At 26.8% G+C, this 20,440-nt stretch overlaps 1 protein-coding gene across 1 annotated transcript; it reads right to left on the bottom strand.

The window, feature by feature from the left end:
• Positions 1 to 238: 238 nt before the first annotated feature.
• LOC129956956 (HUWE1-associated protein modifying stress responses-like) lies at positions 239 to 20,254 on the bottom strand. Its single transcript, XM_056069014.1, has 4 exons — positions 19,912 to 20,254; positions 15,672 to 15,743; positions 10,915 to 11,214; positions 239 to 7,046 (listed from the first exon to the last, which is right to left on the bottom strand). Exons 1-4 carry the CDS (start codon positions 20,093 to 20,095, stop codon positions 6,841 to 6,843), a joined length of 762 nt encoding a protein of 253 aa, XP_055924989.1. The 5' UTR covers positions 20,096 to 20,254; the 3' UTR covers positions 239 to 6,840.
• Between the last annotated feature and the right edge of the window lie 186 nt (positions 20,255 to 20,440).

Raw genomic sequence — 20,440 nt, 5'->3', positions numbered from 1 at the left:
TTTCTCTGTTGAATTAATTAAGGGAGAAAAGTATACTTTTTCAATGCATAACTTATATATTTATTGATAAATTTAGAATAGTGTCAGCCATATAATTACAGATTAAAAAAATAAAGTAAATTTTATTTTTGCTGGTTGTGAAAATGCTTACTTGCAATAATTATTCTAAATATACATCATTTTATACTTATTAATCAAAAAATATTGTTAAATATGTACAAATAAGAAAAGAAATATATTACAAGACAAATATTTTTATTAATTAAAGACAAAAATGCGCTAGCGATAAAAAGAAGTATAAATTAAATAAGACACAAATTAAAGGAGTCCAAAAATATTTTGATTGATTAAATAATATACACACAAAAAAACTGCAAAATGAATTTTCCATTCAAACTTTGCTTAATATATTACAGTAGTGATAGAAAATCTGATACAAGAAACAATTTTATACATTTGTCTTTATTTGATTGCCCATACAATATTATTAATTTGGCAAGTATTTATAAATTTACTCACATAAGATATAACTATAAGAAAATTTACACATTATTATACAGCAATTTAAAAAATAGAAAACCATAAATGAATTGAAATAAAGTTGATAGTTTAAATAATTTACAATCACAAGAGCAGTATTAAATTACATTACAAAAAAGACTATTTACAAAATGCTGCCCAGTAAAAAATATATAAATAAAAGGAAACTTCTTCCCCAGTGATATGCAGCATTTGATTCTCACCCCTCCATTATTTCCACCAAAGATTATCTTTTGCATTTTCATAAGTTTCTTCATGTTTCTATACATAATCATATTTTCTGCCATCTTTTATAATCATTTCAAATGCCATTTTTCATTCAACTGGAGAAAATTATTGATAACAAATTAGATCAAGAAAAACAATGAGATTTGTTTGAAGAATTTAATCATTATAAACAAGAATACATATTTTCCATTTATAGTCTTTTAAATGGAACATTATTACTTTTACCAAAAATATCATGATTTTTTTTCTCTTAAATAAATTGAATTATAAAAATATATACATGTACATACTCATGCAACACAATTCCTTTAACCAGTAATGAAAAAGAAATGATGTCCTTAAGAGACAATTTTAAAAATTGCCATTTTTAAAATAAAAATATAAAAAGGTTCAGGATTTTTTAACATTGCAAATTTTATACACAATTTAAAAAAATGTTTTCAAAACTTTGCAATAATAAATTAAAACAATTTAGTAATATGCTTGCTTTTTAATCACTGCATAAATAATAAAAACATTAAAAATTTAGTTTATGCAGAAAAATATCAAATTTTATGTTTTCCTATCATCAAGTATAGGAAATAAAGTACTTATTTCTATTTTCTCAGTTGTTAAAAAAAAATTATGAATATTACTATGCACAGAAAACATCATTTCAAACCTCTAAGATAGCAATACAAAATGCACCATTATATCTTTGACATAAAATATCAGTGAACATTGAAATTTTAGAGCTTTAACAGAATTATACTTTCATTTTACAAAAAAACTATATAAATTTCACTAACCAATCGAGAGAAATAAATATGGACTATTATTTTCCTTACACAGATTGTTAAAAAAAATTCTTTTTTTCACCTAAGAGAATATCAAAAATATTTACTTTTCTTCACCAGTTAGTTGTATGCATATACAAAGCAAATTCTAAGAACAATATCAGCTGTTAACTAATGCTGTCACAATTTTAGAATAAACAATGAAAATATTAAATGCAATTATATTTAAACATTCAAAAAAGAGGGAGGCCATGATGATTTTCATATCTAAAGTAGTTGTAGATGCTTTCTGAACCTTAAATTATACTAGTGTAGCAACTGCAATCTCTATTCAAGCAAGCTCAAGCACTTGTTCAAGAACAAGAAGATTATATATCTTAATAGCTAAAAAGCTCTCTTGCATCTTTCTACTGTTTTTATCAGTGTGATTAAATAGTAATCTTTTTAGCCCTTTTTCCAATATAAAAGGAATTCAACTTAAATAATAATAAAAAAAAGAAATTATATATATATTAAAGAATTGAGCGCGGGGGGGGGGGATTCTGTATAAGCCTTGGCTAGTATATAGATTAATTATTATCTGGATCGATTGATTTATTACATTTAAATACTATTTTTAAGCATTTAGCTTTGCTTTTTCTATAATTGCAAAAACCTTAGCATTAATAGAGGCAGAAGGGCAACAAATAAAAGAGGAAAAATTGCAGTGATAACAAAATATCATGGAGTTTTTAAAACATTTTCACATGAATAGGGAATATGCAAAGAAAACAAGAGTCTTCAATAAATTTTAACTTTACATTAAACATAACATAAAAGGCATCCATGTATTATAACAATAGTCATAATTACATGATAATAATTTTGTTTATTTTCAGCAACATTTTGAAAGGCACTATTTGCTACATACTGTTCAACTATTAAATCAAAGTTTAAAAGAACCACTTTGTATATAATACCACCACATATTAAAACTTGATTTAAAAAAATTACATTACTGTGTAGGTAAATTTATCAGCTGCAGTGTTATAAAAACATGAACAGTTTTAAAAATGGAAATTCAATATAAGATTTAAGCACATTTTTTTGACACAATATTTATTTGTTTAGTACAGAAAATTAAAATTAATTTCATTTGTTTTAGCTGAAATTTATTAGTAAGCAAAGAAAAAATATATAATAGGATAAAATTGTTAGTTTGCCTCCCCCCCCCAAAAAAAAAAATCAAATAGCAATTAGAGAATGGCAAATGTATCTGTTTAATTCCACTACCTAAATTTGAAAAGAAATAATGAGTTACATATTGAAATAGGAATTCATATGTAACTTTATAATGAAAAATAGAAAACTTTTATAATTGATACAAAAGAGTGTGATATCAACTTTAATAATTCAAATAAAAATTATATACAAGTTTTCCTACAATGCACTTTTTAATAAAAATTATTCAGGCACTCTGAATTTGGGAAAAATTTTCACATATTTTAGCCTTAAAAAATACAATTCCAATGATTTCACTGACATTCAAATTTAGTCGAATCCTATTTTGAAACTACATAAGGAATTTAATATCAAAGATAAAATCAATAATTAGATAAAAATTATCCTTCTTCCCAATGTAGTGTTATCTTGTTTCAAAAGCATTCACAATTTCTAAATGAAAATTGATTATCTTGCAATTATATTCTTAGTATTACAATAGACTAACACATTAACTTCTAAAATTATTAATATTTTTACAAAAAATAACAAATATAGATAATATCTGACTAAATAGCAATAACAAATCACAAATGAAACTGAATAAAAACTGCAAAAATGGATACTCTTTTTGAATAATATTTTAGTGCTACTTATTTTTATCAAAATGGATTTTAGTGAGAGAAAAACAAATATATAAATACATTAAAAGGATTTCAAATATATATTTTTAAAAAAGCTGCTAACATACTGAAATCAACTAAAAATAATTCAATTACATGCACAAATTAATGAAAGAAATGGTTGAGAAATAATTATTCAACACAGAATTGTATTAAGTAGACATTATTCAAGAAATTCGAATAGAATAAGTTCCATCATCCTTTCTCATGAGCATCCATTAAAAAAAAGAGAGAGGGAGAGAGAAGGGGGAGGAAAGCATTCTCTCTAGTGATCTGCTTTCTACAGTACTTTTTTTAAATGAAAACAAAATTGTATAACTAATTTTATTTTTAAAAGGAAAGCAATAAATAGCATGGAAAGTAAAAAACAGATGTAATATAAACAAAAATAATATATCTTAAGTTGAATTTTGCCTCAAACTGCAAAATTAATTTTTACCACAAATGGATGCAAATATCCTCACTGGATATTAATACTATGTAGAAACAGCAATGATGCCACCCTGATTACCCATCTAAAATCACGAAATCCATCCAAATAATATTTGTGTTGCTTCAAAACAGGGTAAAATCGGGATTCTCAAAACAAGCATAAATATGATATTTAATATGATCTATAATCAAGATGTATTAATAGAATTTGACAGCAATATAAAAATTTATCCAAAAAAAGTTTAATTCAATTAATATAAAAATGTTTCATACTTAATACTTAAATTATCATCAACTGCAAACTAAATAATACATATTAATATTTTTGCAAACACGTGGAAAATACCATCAACTGAATACCAAATGAAGCAATACATTTAACAAATGCATGTTAAATGAATATCTTTAGAAAAAAAATTATGGCTCAGAGGCAGGTATTCAGAAATGTTCAACTATTAATTAATTTATTTACTACAAATTTTTTTTTGAATTCTAATTTAAGGCATCTAACGTTCACCATTTTCATTACATAAAATCTACAATTGATTCAGACATTTTTGAATATAAATATAATGTTAATATCTAAAAAGTTAAAAATCATAACTCATATATTCAAAATAAAATATACATAATACCATAAATATATTACAATTTTCCAAAATTTTCAGTTGTCTAAGAACAGATAGCGTCCCGAAACTGATCCAAATTAAAATTTTAGTTTTTCTTCTTTTTTAATTTGGCTGATAAAAAGATAAAACTCTGACTGATAACAAATATAAAAATATCTAATTGAAAGAAAAATATAGTAACAATACAGTAAGTTTAAGAGCAAATCAAATTCCTCTCTATATCGGAAGAATTATTCTTAATAATCTCTCCAAAATAAAAAAAAAACATGTCATCTATATAATTAGCACAAACAGTCATTTCAAACATCATTTTTAGAATTTTAATCATATGGGCAGCACAAATATAACTTAAATAATTCTTTTTCAAATATCATGTAGGTCCATCAAATTGCAAACTTTTATAACAAAGAAGCACAAAACACTGACTTTTTTTTATTAGGAAAGTATATATATATATATATATATTCATTTTGTCAGAATTTAATTTGTGCTATGTTAATGCACCCATTTAACAAATTAATTTATGTGGCTATTTTTTTAATGATGACATTTTTTATAGCTTTATCAGCATGAAAAAAAAAAAGCTCTTTAAAAGATTTTATTAATTATTTCATTCATAATCATGTTAAATTGATTTGATGTCAAAATCATTCTGATTGGACATATCCCTAAAAAATAAACAGAACATTTAAAATCCACAAGATTTATAGTCTGTGTATTTTCTGTAGGCAGTTCAAGGTCACATTTCCTACCTCGTTATAGGTCGTCTGGTATCAGTAACACAGTAGAAAATGGGACCTTGAACTGCCTACAGAAAATACACAACTATAATATGATAGCCAATATTCTATAAAGAGATTATTCTGAAGAATGCAGATTTTTAACTCAATGCAAATTATCCACAAATCTTTATATATAATATATATATATACATAATATCAATTTCCATTTTGTTTATTGCACATTTCTAATATTAATTTGAAATTGTAAATAAATAAGTTCAAAATTTAAACGCATAATATAATTACATCTGAAATAATACTTAAACATCATTAGTGATTTTATTCTAATAAAGATTATTAATAATCATATGACAAAAAATAATTTCATATAATTTAAAAGTAATCAAATTGCAATCTTAAATGAATGAATATAAAAAGAAATCAAAGTTATTATCCATTGCATTGTGCAAATAAAAATTTTGAATACATCATTTCTTTTTTTCTAATTTTATATTAAAACAAAGCATTTTATACTGAAAAAACATGAAAAAATCAAATTATAAACATTACCATATAAAACATATTTATGAAATACTTCCAAAACAGTAGAATATCCTTGCATTTTACTTTAATAATGTCTATCGTAACATCAGCATATACAGCATTTGTTTTCTTAGAAATTTTTATGGAATTCACAAAATATGTATTGCTTTCTATAAAACTGATGATAAAGAGAATGCCAGTGAATAAAGGCTGACATACTACACTTTGTTAAACAATTCAGAACAGATTTTCAAAATTAATTCAACATTACATTCATTATATAATATTTTTAGTACTAAATTTTTAATAATTTTACTACAAACCTACAATTTAATTTCTGCAATCAATTACAAATTATTTTATTATTTGAAAATTCCAGCCTTTTAAATCTTCCATTTTCATAAACAAGAAAGCTGTATTTAAAAAAAAAAACAATTTCCAAAAGACTTGTAGGAAAAAAGAATTATGGCCAGAGATATACTTATGAACATAATAAAGTAAACAAAGCTTACAAAGATAATAACTCAATTTATAAATAATATATTTTGTAATGAATTTTATAGATAATCGAATTATTTTCCATCAGTGCAATGACATCACAGTAAAGAATGTGTCAAAACAGAAACCACGGAAGGGGCAGGTGGAGATGACAGCTAGTGTCATCACAAAACAAAAGAAAATACCAACACATACAAAAGCATACACATAGAAATTAGGCATAAATCCAATAGTCTATCCAATCAATCTTCCCTCATCAATGAAGAGCTGCACTTTTGTTTTCAGTGATGTTGCATTTATAACGGTTTCTTTCTGCATCATTTCTAGCACTGGAACAAGTTTTGGAAAGGATTTCAAAGTCCGACAAACCACAATAATGGCTTGCATTAACTAATTATAAAATATCATTTGTAGTACAAATTACACATTTCTATAATAAGGCAAACATAATAGAAAATAAGATTTGGGAGGAATCAAGTTCCATCTCTTAAAGCTGTCTTTTGCATAAATAAAGATGATCACTGCACTTTCTGCATAGCAAGGGAAAATACCAATTCCAATAGCCACACATTTAATGAATAAATTTTTGTTATTCATAATAGCGTGAACGCTTATGAGTGGGCGAGTCCATTATAACATCAAGGGAAGGAGAGCGTTTTCTGGAGTGTCTGGATAACTCCTCAGTAATAAATGCACTGAGTTCATTGTGGGAGGTAGAGGTAGAGTTACAATGGCGAGCTCGTACTCTAGAAAGGCTAGTTGGAGAGCTTGGATTGTGTTGCCTTATATTAGCAGCTGAAAAATAAAACAATATTACCCATTATTTTTTGAAAATAATAATAGAATATTAAGAATTAATCTGCAAATATATAATAATCTAAGCAAATTTAAATACTTTCTAAAATTGAAACATAAGGTAAATAATAATTTTTTAGCAAGAAACATTAATATACAGCAAGTAAAATTGTATGAAATATGCTCCAACATTTCAAAATCATAATTATAATTACCCACTGACTTATGGACAATATTTTTCCTCTGGTGAAAATCATCTATTGAATTTTCTCATAATAATTATAACAAATGTGTTCTTTAGGACATTTCTTAGGGCAGATCACTGAACTTAAAGAGTTATCAAATTTGACAGAAGTATACTTGGGACTACAGCAATGTGTGACTTGGACATCCCCTCCTCAAGAATCCCATTGTGAATCTTTTGGGATCACTATGTGATTCTAGTTCATTTGCTTTGTTTGCCACATATTTACATGTTTTTGCTGATGAAAAGAAATAATACAATCATTACTAAACATTGAAATTAACTGAGAAATATATGTGTAAATGAATGAAAGTAAAAATATATAATTCTAAGATGTTTAAAAATCAGTATTGGTTACATAATCCGAGACCAGCCATTTAAAAATCTCAGAACACACAATTAATTATTTTTCTATCAGGAGCAATAACAGACATTGAATCTAAAGATTCAACTAGTTTTGCATCCATAGATACAAAGGCTAAAGTAAAGTTATATTCCCTTATATAATTTCAATAGTGTTTTAACTTAACCCTTTCTAAGGCCATGGGAAGTATGCTTTCCACCAAATTTATCAATCTTTGTATGAATTTATGTAGATTGGCATAAGTTCTGACAAATTTTTTTTAGAAAGACAGAAACTTGGATGCTTCAGTTCTTTATCTCATACAAAATGATGTGTCTTGATTTGTTATTTAATTATTAATTAACCAAATTAATTAATCAAATGAAATTTATCTAATAAGCTAAATGAATCCCTTTTCTTATTCTAATTTCAAGCCAAAAATATTTTAACATAATACCACTAGAAAAAAATGGCCCTTTAAAGTGTTAAGTGAATCAATGGTTAATAAATTTTTCAACATTTATATTATATAACATTTGACAAACATTTTAAGACATATGAAAATTATCTTTTCACAGATCAGGGATGGCAAACCATTGGCACATGACACAATATTTTGGGCACACAGCCGATCAGAACGGTTTGCATTTTAGTTTAAAATAACAAAGTTCACTATGAAGTATTACAAACAAACACAAGTGTTCCCATTCCATTTAAGAAAAGGGCACAGATATTTGTATGGCTGTTAAAAATTCGCTTTCTGAGAAAGAAATTGATTTGACAAAAATTGTTTCAGTAACTGATAGTGCTCCAAATATAGTGTGCAAAAAAAAAAAAAAAAAAAAAGGTTCCATTAGTTTATTTCAAACAGATGTAGGACATTCGATTCTTGAACTCCACTGTATTATTCACCAACAAGCCTTATGTTATGAGTGGTTTAACATCTCTTGATAATGTAATGGCGTTAGTCACAAAAATAGTCAACCTCATATCGTCGCAGGCTTTAAATGAGCAAAAGTTTGAGGCTTTGTTGAATGAAGTCAACTTCTTCTTCTGTACAAGTGATCATCCCGCCACCACTGAACGAAGCAGTATTGACAGGAGAATGAAGTCAACTAGGTGTATAATGGCTTACTAATACATAATAATGTTCGCTGGTTGAGCCGCAGGAACATACTTCAAGGATTTGTTGACCACTTAGAAGAAACCAGTGGGATGTTATGCGGCTCTCAAAATTGATGTTTTTTACAGACATATGCCAGCATTTCAATGAATTGAGCGTAAAGCTTCAAGGTACAAATAAAACAATTATCGCCAAGATGGATCTCATTCCAGACTAGTTTAATATGGATTCAAAAATTTATTGAAATAAGGAAAAAATTGGAATTGATTGAAACAGAAAGATTAACAAGCAATATAAGTAAAAATGCCAGTAACAAACTTTTGGAAACATGGAATTCGATTTCAGACACATTTAATTGTTTGGAGAAGCTGGCTCATGCTATTTTAACCATATGCTTATGAGTCATTAATTTTCAGAGATTAATAACATTAAAGACTCGCTTAGAAACCGTTTGGCAGATGACTCAAATTCAGCATGCATTCTGCAAAAAGTAATATCTTGCAATCCTAATACAAGCTATAAGTTGTCATCTAATCTGCAACAAAAGAAGTCACAGTAATGTTACTTTAATTTGAATTATACATATAACTAAAACCTTTACTACAATACAGTGCAAAATGTATTTTTTCATAGTAAATAAGGAGTTGTTAGTATTTAGTTTTATTATTTTCCCACTAATTTGACAGCATGTCTATACCTCATTAAACATTTCTGTAGAAAAAATGGCACATTGATTCATAAAGGTTCACAACCCCTGCCATAGATAATTTGATTGTTACAAATTTTTTTTCTTCTAATGTAATATTTCAAATTAGTTTTTTTAATACAATGTTTAAGATTATTTTGTTTTATTGTATTGAAATTCAAATAAATGAAATAAGGCATAGGAAAATGATTTTTTTCATAGATAATTTGATTGTTTCAAAATTTTTTCTTCTAATGTAATATTTTCAATTAGTTTCTTTTAATTCAATTTATAAGATTATTTTGCTTTATTGTAATGAAATTCAACAACTTCATTTCTAAGTCAGATTTTAATCTTGCTTTTAACTTAATGTTCCAAAGAAAATATTTTTAAATATCAAATTTTGACAGATATCAAAACCATGCTTTTTATTAGTCTATACTTGCTTTGAACATCAAGTACATTAACAAATTAATAGTCAAGGTCCATGCCATTATAGTGGTTAAAAATGAAATTGTTCAGTTCAACTGTTTTATAAATTTTGAGTACTTAACTCCACTTTTATAATTAGTCTGGAAAATTACACAGATATTAAATCATATTTTTTTTCTCATTATCTCTCATTAATGGAAGAAAATTGGGGATTAAATATTTGATAAACTATGAAAACATGCTGAATTTCAGAATAGTAATGCGATCTATTGTTGAAAATTAAGACAAAATTTTTTTAAAAATTAACCAAATCACAGGAAAATTTTTCAAGATTATTAAATTGGAATCATTAATTTTTTTAAAGATAAATGGTTTAAAATTCATTTTTGTGCAATAATATTTCCAAACATTATTGCTGCAAGACAGTAAAATTCAGGCTTAATTTTTTAATTAATAAAAATTTTAATTTAAAAAAATTGCTCTGAAGTACATTCCCAATCTTCAAGGCATATACGTACTGACACACACACACACTTTAAAAGTAACAAAAATATACCATAGTAACTTTAATATTTATTGCTATAAAATTTTATCATTAAAGATTTCTTAAGATTTCCATTTTTCAAGAAGTATGTTTTAGCATTTTTGGAAATAGTCCCCTTCTCTAATTCCAACTTTCAGACATATTTTCTGCCTTAACACACGTACGAATTATGAAATTCTATAAAGCATAACATGCAAAACCTCTTTCATATATTTTCTAATTTCTATGATTAGGAATGATACAACTCATAGATTCAGAATGACCGAGTACACTTAATTAGATTATTAAGAAAGAATCAAGAATAAAAACCCCAGCTCCCTCTTTTCATGCCGAGAAGAGTTATCATCCACATAAGTTTGCATATCAGCCTGCATTTCAGAAGGGTCCAAGGTCAGGTTATTCCTCAGAAATGAGAATCAAGATTTAAAACTACACATGATAAAGCATTCATACTTTCCAACAGATCAGTAGTGACAGTACAGAATAAAATTTCTAACCTGAAAAGGCTAAGGCTTCTCTAAACATATCAAAATTATCAGCCATGGCAGCTTCTGAATTGGAGAATCGATGACTGTGCGACAGGTGGGAGGAGTTATGCATACCATCCAGGACAAGGCGAGGCCTAGGACAGAAAGGGCGGTTTGCAGGAGGAGTACGTCCAGTGATGTAAGCTATCAAGTCTTCACGTCGGATGTGACGTTGTCTTTTTTTGGCCCATGAGAGCAATTCTTTATTTCGTTTATGAGTTCCAGATTGGAAACCAAGGTCACAAACTGATTTATGAGATTCTATACATTCTGGAAAAGTAAAAAAGTTCGATTAATAAAGATATAAAGGTAAATGAAGAAACTTCTAACAGTTGTCATTTAACAGACTAGATGGATTTCATTAGTATATTAAATAGCAGGTATAATAAAATGCAAAATATAGTTAAAAATATCAATAAACATCACTTATTTACTTTATAAAATTTATTCCAAAAATTTTGGTCACAATACTAAGTTTATAAGAGAACAACTAATGCTTCTGAATTTACATAGATAGAATTTTTTTTAAAAAAAGAAGTATCAAATATTAAAAAAAAAAAAAAAACAATATAGAAAAAAAAGATTTAAAATAATTATAATGTTATTATGTTCTAAAAAGTGTGTAATCTTTAATTTTCAAGTCATGAAAATCAATCTCTATAAAACAAAAAATTGAAAAAAAAAAAAAAAAAAAAAAAACTCAACGTTAATTTAAATAAGTAATTCTAATCACAAAAGTGAAAGAATTTTCTTCCTAATATAAGTGCAAATTCCAGCAAAATTTCATGCAAAATTCAATTATATGCAAGTTTAATCTTTTCTTTCTTTCTTTCTTTCTTTCTTTTTTTAAAAGAAATATTCTTAAAAGTAAAAAAAATAATTATTTCCAGTAACTCATTTTTTTTTCATGCTGCAAATCTGAAAATTAATAATACTATTTTAGCCTAATTGAATTGATGTTAACGAATATAATTACTTTTCCATGGTCAAGAGCAGTACTTGCCAATCATATAATTGAGTGCAAACATTATCATATTACATTATTAATAAATTATCATACATTATTACCTATGTATCTGTCAATTGAGACAAATATAAAAAAATTTAGCTGTAAAATTGTTAGGAAACTGCAAATTTTATTTTGTTTCATTGCAATATTAAATTCATTTGATAAATATTTTAACTATCAATGAACTAAAAGAAAACAGCTAGTTATATACAATTATTCTGAAAACAATACTTTTAGCATACTTAGTAAGATATTCAGGATACCAAAGTTACATAAAAGAAGGATGGCTAAATTTAGGGTGAAGAGGATGGGAACATGAAGGCAATCTTTAACTAAACAACAATGTGACTTAATGCAAGATACTATCAAAATGCTGTATTTAGTTGATTAAATTTATCAATATTCAATAAATTATGGTGTTTGAATAAATTATTGTTCCTTGGTTACACTAATAAGAAAAAAAGAAGAAAAGTGAGATTTATATATAAAGTTTGTTAAATTTATTTACTAAAGAAAGTTCAAGAGACTTTTAGTCACCTACTACACAAAGACCCATCAGAGTTCATTTTATATTATAAATGGCAAGAAATTTCATTTATAAAAATATTTTGCATTAGTAATTACCAATGAAAAGAATTTTGAATCTATAAAAATTTATAATCCAAACCAGATAATTTTTTTAAAAAAAGCTACACATGAAAATTGGAATTTTAATAGTGCAGCTATTTACTTACAGATGATGCAAAAAAAAAAAAAAAAAAAATGTTACTAAGTTTTACTATCTTTCAATGTAGTCACCAGCATAGTGTACAATCCGTTGCCAATGATGTAGGAGTCTTAGGATACCTATATTAATGTCTGTTTCTGTTGATGGTTTGAATCAGTCTACTGTCAGAAGAATTTCTGGAATAGTTCTGAAACAAAGACTACAAAGTAGCTCGTTCATCATAAGAATCAAGTCAAAGTCACACAGGCTGAACTTTGGGGAGTATGGTAGATGGTACAGCACTTCACTTCAATTGACTAAACCAGCAACAGCTTGTGCTTTTTGTGGCTAAGCACAGTCATGCAAAATAATGGAAGGGGCGGGAGCATTCTGCACAAAATATAGTCACTTCTTTCTCAAAGCCAGACTCAGATTTTGTTCCAAAAATGATAATTATACTATGCATTGAAAGTCTCCTAGGAACAGTATGCATCAGAATAATATCACAGTCATACACAAGAATCACCATAACTTCCACATCGCTGGTGCTCCGACAAATTTTCGATCTTCGTGGTGACTTATAACGATGTTAGTTGTTCAATGGACATTTCTGTTGTGGCTCATAAGATTAAGCCTACATCTCATTCAATATAATGATATAGCACAAGAAAGATTCTCCTTTGCACTCATATTACACCAAGTCAGTCAGAACAGTGTCTTATTGCAGAAAATTTTGCATTTTCATCAAATTACATGGAACCTATTATGAAGCAATTTTCTGCATGCCCAGGTATTCCTTCAGAATGTGAAGCACAGTCATATGTGTTAATTCTGTCTCTCAGACCAGTTCACAAATCATATGGTGCAGATCGCTGTCCATTAGTGTGGCAACAACATCCACTTCTTCTTCGAGGATACTAAGATGACATGGCTGACCTATGTTTTGGCATCTTTCATTGAAGCCCCATTTATTCACTGTTTTGTACGGCAATGCAAGTTCACAACTAATCACTTGTAGACCATGACGACACTGTCATGCCGTATGGTCTCTGACACATTCAAACATTATCCAACTCCACTGTTCTTATCTCAAAAATATTGCGAGAATACTACTATTAGATTGCAAGCTAACACAAGGGCCAATACTTCTCATCAACCTGCAAATTCATGAAATAAGAAGGGACAGTCCTTTTGCTCTGGTAAGGTAGGTATGCGCCTAACATGTGGTATAAGCAATATTATTTAGTTTTGTTGCTTTGTATCTTTACAGCAGTGTTGCCACTATTAAAGTTTCAACCCTTGTATTATTTCGTTATGTCTTTTTTATACCTTACTAGCATTATTATCAGGCTCATCTAGAATAAATTCAAACTAATTCTTTATTGATTACAATTTATTACCTCATTATTGTAAATTTACTTCAAGACATGGCTATGCACAATTTGTTTAACTTCCAGTTGTTCAGCATCGAAATCGGAATGGATCTTTTGCCCTTTTGCTCCTAATCAATGATCAAAATATAGTTCTTCAGTTTCTATGGCAGTTGTACTATTTGTACTTACAGCTGTCTGTAATCAGTCATTAGAATATCACTATTTAATTTCTTTGGCTATTTCATTCAATTGTCCCCCAGTTTGTTAATTCTAATGCAGAGGTTTGTAATCTTTCCTGTTTTATACATAGTGGTGAAACATGCACGATTAAACACCTGTCTTGACTGATAACTGATTAGGTATTTTCTTTAAACTAAATTAAATAATTTTTTTTTCCTTCCCAATAGTCTCATTCTTTTATCTCCCAATTCTCTAAATTAACAATACATACATCCCCCCCCTATTTCTTCAGTTTACTAGTATTGTGATTGCTTTTAATGCATCATGGAGATACGTGAACAATTAAATGCTTTTCTTTTTTTGAGAGAGGGAGAAGACTTCAAAAAATAAATAATTTCAGAAAATTGAAGGGGAAAAAAAAAAAAAAAAAAACTGATTGTTCAGGATTTTCCCATAAACTGAATATATCACTTTTTTTCATGATTAAATTTTTTTCTTCTGTTCAACAAACTTGGATACTAATTAGCTTATTTTAAAATGTATTAAATTTAAATGTAAAATATCATATAATAATCAAAATAACAATTAAATTCCTTCAAATTATGCAGTTAAAGTTGTCCATGCGACAAAATGAAAAGTGTAGAAAAAAAAATATCCTACATTGGATTTAATTCCCAAAGACAGTAACATCTCTTCATCATTAAAAGTAGCAAAATCACATTAATGAAGGATTAGATAGAACAATAAATTGGTTTGAATTTAATTTTTAGAAACTACATTTGAAATGAATGCAGGATTTGTTAAAATTAGAGATAATTATGTCAAAATGAAATGAACATTCTTTTTTTAAAAAACAAATCTACTGCTCTTTAAGATAAAAATATTATTGTGCAATAATTACTATTAAAATTGACAAAAAACTATCTTAATATTTTGCTATTTAATTAAATACCTTAAGACTAAATCAACCCAGATGACCTAGAAATGCACATGAAAAATTCAAGTTCATCATTTCAGTTCTTGTGATTAGTTAACAAATCCATGAAATTTCTACTTTAAATTATAGGCTAATTAATTGATTTACTAACCTCTGTGGTTTTAATTTACACAAATTGTTCACTGAACAATGTTTTATTCACGTTTCTTTACAGTTTTAATCTACACAACAAAATAGAAAAAGCAGAAGTCATTAAATAATATTAACAAATTCACTGTCCAAATTTTAGTAATAGGCATTTAAAAATCTAATTCCTACATATTTATGGTTCACTTACTACATACTTTCCTTACCAACAATTGCAATTACAAGTAAATTTCATATATTTCTTTATTTGTAATATTCTATTCTATAGCCAGTACAGCAGTAATTTGAAAGTGGGAATTAAATTATAATAACAATAAAAAATTTTGGTAATTTGGCAATTTACTTCATGTGGTATCATTATACAGTAATAATTACCTTTGTATAAATTTGTTACACTACTGGCTGCTGTTTGAAAAGGCACCCAAAGAGATACACCATTTTGGCGATCTGAAAATACAAATACATTAATTTTAGATTATTTGTAGTTCATACAAATCATTTTTAAACATAAAAAAAAAACAAATAATTTTTAGACACAAACTCTTTTTAAATAGCACATTTACATAATATACACTTCATAATGGAAGAGATAATATATATAAATGTTGCATATTAATTAATCTATTAAACAAGTACCTTTTGTCCCTTCCCAATGAGCCCAATAGTAAAACTACATTTATTAATTTTTTTTCTTGGAAATCAGAACTTCAAATAATCACAATACAAAGTACAAAATTGTGACTATATAACCAATTTTACAAGATAAAGAATGTTAAAAATAGATATTTGAAGAATAAATCCAAAGAAAGAAGGTCTATAAAATGGGAATTTTGTTCTAATGTGTTTTTAAACAAACATTTCGATCTGTTCAACAATTTTTTTTTTATCAGTGTTAACTTTTAAATTTGGACACTTTGAACAAATTGTGGAGCAGATATAATTTTTAACATTTTTTTTTTTACATATACACAATGAATATTACACATAAAACATTTCTTAAGGTTTCGAGAATTGATTTTTTTAGAAGGAAACCTGTGATATCAAATATCAACAAAGGAACCAAATTTCCAGTTACTGAAAATTCTTGCTTTAAGTGTGTTGGCAAAAAACTACCATAATCATTAATAGTATTATAGTTTAAAAAAATAGTTTTCAGTTTAGTTTAATAAATATTCAGAAAAATAATAACTTATTTGACTAACAAAGGAACCATAATGTATTTCCAGATTTTAATACTTTACAACAATGACAAGAACAATATTAAAATAGGGCTGCTCCTCTCATTTTCGCTTATTTTAAAATCATCTGGGTAGTCTGTTTGCCTAATATATGCTATGATCATAGATAGACAAATCTTCAATACATTTTACATTATCTGGAAAATTAAGACACTTTCAATCTGCAAGTATCTTCAGTCAATATAAGAAATTAAGTATGCAATGCCCGAGTCCACCCATAAATAAAATTTCCAAGTATTGCTGAATGATAAAGAATAAAATGTCATGCAAAAAATTTAAGTTATCAAGATATATTAAAAGTTGAAGTGCTTTCTTAAAGATCTCTAAAGAATTTTTTTCTTACTTCCCACATTTTCAAAATCAGTTCTTTCTTAACAAATGATAATCTAGTTTTGAAGCTTACTTTTATAATGTCTAATAATATACAAAGAAAATCAATATTACAATATTTGGCATTTATTAAACTTAAATACCTTTATGCTATACATAAACATTATATTGTTGCAATTAATTGAAAAGAAGTGGAACAAAACATAGTTATATAGAGGTTAGGCACTTAAAATTGCATATAGATTTTATTTTACATATTTTAGTTTACTTTGAAAGGATTATGCAATCAGAAGCAATGGATCGGTTTTGACAAAATCAATTTTATTGCTGTTAAGAAATGAGTACTTAACAGCAAATACTATAATAAGCAGAAAGAAAGATATTTAAAAACTTAATGAAAAATAATTACCACTTTGTATGATTAAGTTCTATGTGGGGGTGGAAGATACCAATGTTTATTATTTTTAGAAGTAAAATAAGAGAATCAGATACTTGGTGTCTCGCTAGGAAAGAAAATTTTTATACAAACCAATGAAAATTCTTCAGACTAATTAAAATAATAGAAATTAAGATTAACATATATGGCTACTTGTCATTTTGAAGAAAGTCATGTCTGGTGTCATTCACTACCATGCACCCAATTCTCCTGCATGGTTTATTTCTTATCAACTGAGAATTTTTCTATGGCATAGTGACTCCCCCCCCCCACACACAAGACCCTTTTCAACCAACCTAAAATACATACTTTCATTTTGAATTGACAATACAAAGAAGAAAGCAAGATGAGATTATTATACAGAAGAGATATATTATATCCAAAACATTATATACTTTTAAAGCTATGAGACTGCAATTTAACATGAATGGCAGCATCCCAATAATTAGGAGGAGGGGGAATGAATTATTAAAAGAAAGTATTCTATGATATGAGATTTTGCTTGCTTCAAGCAATAACTTCCAAAAGCAAGCTTGTAAGCATATTAATTTAATCCTACAAAGTTTGTGAATTCATTTTCTGCCAAAATAATTTTTGTTTAAATGAGTTTTCTATTTACAAATATATTTAAAATTGATGCTGTTTTTCAGATCCAAAAAAAAAGACAGAAAGATATATTGTGTAGGTGAATAAGTTTTATATACTAACAAATACAGGAGACCTTTTTACAAAGGTTTAAAACAATTTTTTTCTCTCCCCCACCCTCCTCCAAAAAAATAATTTTTTTAAAAATGAAAAATGATAAAGTGGTTTAGCACTATTGCTTAATTTTTTTTTTTCATGTAAGATTTGTATTCATTCATAATAAAATAAATTTAAAACAATCATTATAAACATATTAGCAATAACCATTATTTTTCTACTAATATATCAAATGGTAAAAAAATAACATCCTACATCATAAAACTGATATGCAATAGATGCATTTGGCACTATATTTGGTAATTACCATGTTTATCAAAAGGGCAGACAAATTTTACAGCACATTTTTTTTTTTGGGGGGGGGGGATAAACTATCTAAGAAAAAAGATTAATATTTGCTTTCAAATTGAAAGTTCAAAAAAAAATGATAAAAAAAAATTTTAATCGAAATTTTAATTTTACATGATTACTTAACAAAAAAATATTAAAACAATAATCTCATACAACTTTTTTTCTATTGTCCTTTCTTTTTGAGGAAGGAAGAAACCTCTCAAAATATTACAAGATTTGAACAGAACAAAAAAAAAAAAAAAAAAAAAAGATTTGTAAATCTGAAAAAATACATAAATTTGAAAGGCTGATGAATGAAAATATATAGTTTGCTCTACTTATTCTTTTTTCACAATTATGAGAGTAACTAATATAATTTCAACAAGTTTTATCAGGGAATATAATATATCCAAGGGTAAACAAGGTTTTTGAACAAAAACAATAACTAAGAGTAATCCAAATTTTTTTATATGAATAGTCTCTTGCTAGAAATCCCAGTGTTAAAATAAACTTTCCATAAGCTTAAGACAATTAAAACTTTATTAATTTTTTAATAATTTTTTAAATTATCAAAATAGTGATTTAGTGCCACAAAAATAGAAAACATAAATTATTGAGTGAAATAACATGTGTATTTTAATAATTATGCACAATATAACAAAATTATTAAATGTGGTTTAAAGAAGAAACTGCTTCAAAAGAAAATAATTAAAATTTATTAGAAGATAGAAGCGACTATTTCTCAAGTACATAATGAATATTACTGTATATTGTTATGTACTATCCATTATTCATAACATGTCTCTTTCTAATAACTAGTAAAAAACCTTTTTAAAAAATGTGTTCCCAAACATATGCCAAAATTTTTAAACTTAAATGTTTAATGATGTATTTGAAAAATTTATTCAGAAAGATAGAAGAAAAACTGTATTTTAATAGGGATTGTTATTTCTTGAAAGAAAAAAAAAAATCTCAAATGCTTTGCAGTAATTGGACAGAGATATTTCTCTGAAAAATCAATACCTACAGATCTTTAATTATGTTACCACAAATATATATGCAATTCAGCTTTCATATAAATTCTTTTTAAAAGACAATATTTATTCAGATAATGAAATGTACCAAGTTTTTAAAAAGCAAACAAATTATACCCTCAGGGCAGCATTTAAAATTAATATATTTACTTTTCATACTAATCTTCACAAAAACTTGCAACTTCAAGATCAGTGTGGATTTTATCATCGCATTTAAAAGTTTCAGACCAAATCACGTAATGAAGAGAAAGACGAAACAATTGTTTTTACTACTTTACCAATTTTTGTTTACCAATTTTAGTCGACTGTTTACAACATGATCCGAGAGAAAATAGATGATCAGATACTCAAAACATTTTTTTTAATACTAACACACATAATTTATGTTCTTTCATTTACTCAATTTATTTCAAATTACATGATAAATTTGTATTTTTATTTTTTACACACATTGTTTTACAGTCTTAACCCTCGATCACAATAAGGAAAGTTTTGGTTTAACCCACCTCCATTAAAAAAAAACCCTAACCTTTGTTTATTCTTACCTTTATATAATTGTGTAATTCCTGTAGCAGCATCTTGAAATAATACCCACAGTCTCTGAACAGCTAAGTCTTTCGCATTTTGCAATTCAACATCTATATCGGGTGTTTTTTCAGTTTCATCTATACATTGTTGTTCCCAAAAACTTAAACCCCATGATTCTCGAGCTTCTTGTTGTTCACTCATTTTAGAATTAGTCCAGTAAAATTATTCTAAAATTAAAATTTCCATAACTATAATTTTGAATTATTTTTGATGATAAGCAATAAATCCGACGACCAGGCAAAACAGACACATATCCTGCCCTTCCCAACTAATTTTTTTATGTTGCTGCTCTTACCGAGTTGAGGCTTTTCCCCTACTGCGCAACATCGAGTCGAGAACGACAACAAGCCAATCACGTGAATGGAAACAAAAAGTATATTATAATATTATATTGAACTAACGTGTGGTTAAAAGGCTCATAATACCTTAATTAAAATACAAAGACAATGCCTGTAAATGAAAGAATTTTGTTACAGTTGGCTTCTA

This window comes from Argiope bruennichi, chromosome 11 (assembly GCF_947563725.1).
Source record: "Argiope bruennichi chromosome 11, qqArgBrue1.1, whole genome shotgun sequence".
Taxonomy (NCBI): Eukaryota; Metazoa; Arthropoda; class Arachnida; order Araneae; family Araneidae; genus Argiope; species Argiope bruennichi.
The sequence above is the reverse complement of the archived record's forward strand: the minus strand, read 5'-3'. Positions and strand labels throughout refer to the sequence as shown.

What these genes read in the sequence shown, in the direction of transcription:
- LOC129956956 (XM_056069014.1), bottom strand. Translation starts at nt 20,095, where the DNA reads ATGAGTGAACAACAAGAAGCTCGAGAATCATGGGGTTTAAGTTTTTGG. An exon ending in TGTAACAAATTTATACAAAG is followed by an intron (nt 11,215 to 15,671) that starts GTAATTATTACT and finishes TTACTTTTCCAG; the next exon opens with AATGTATAGAATCTCATAAA. An exon ending in AGAAGCCTTAGCCTTTTCAG is followed by an intron (nt 7,047 to 10,914) that starts GTTAGAAATTTT and finishes TTTATTTTTCAG; the next exon opens with CTGCTAATATAAGGCAACAC.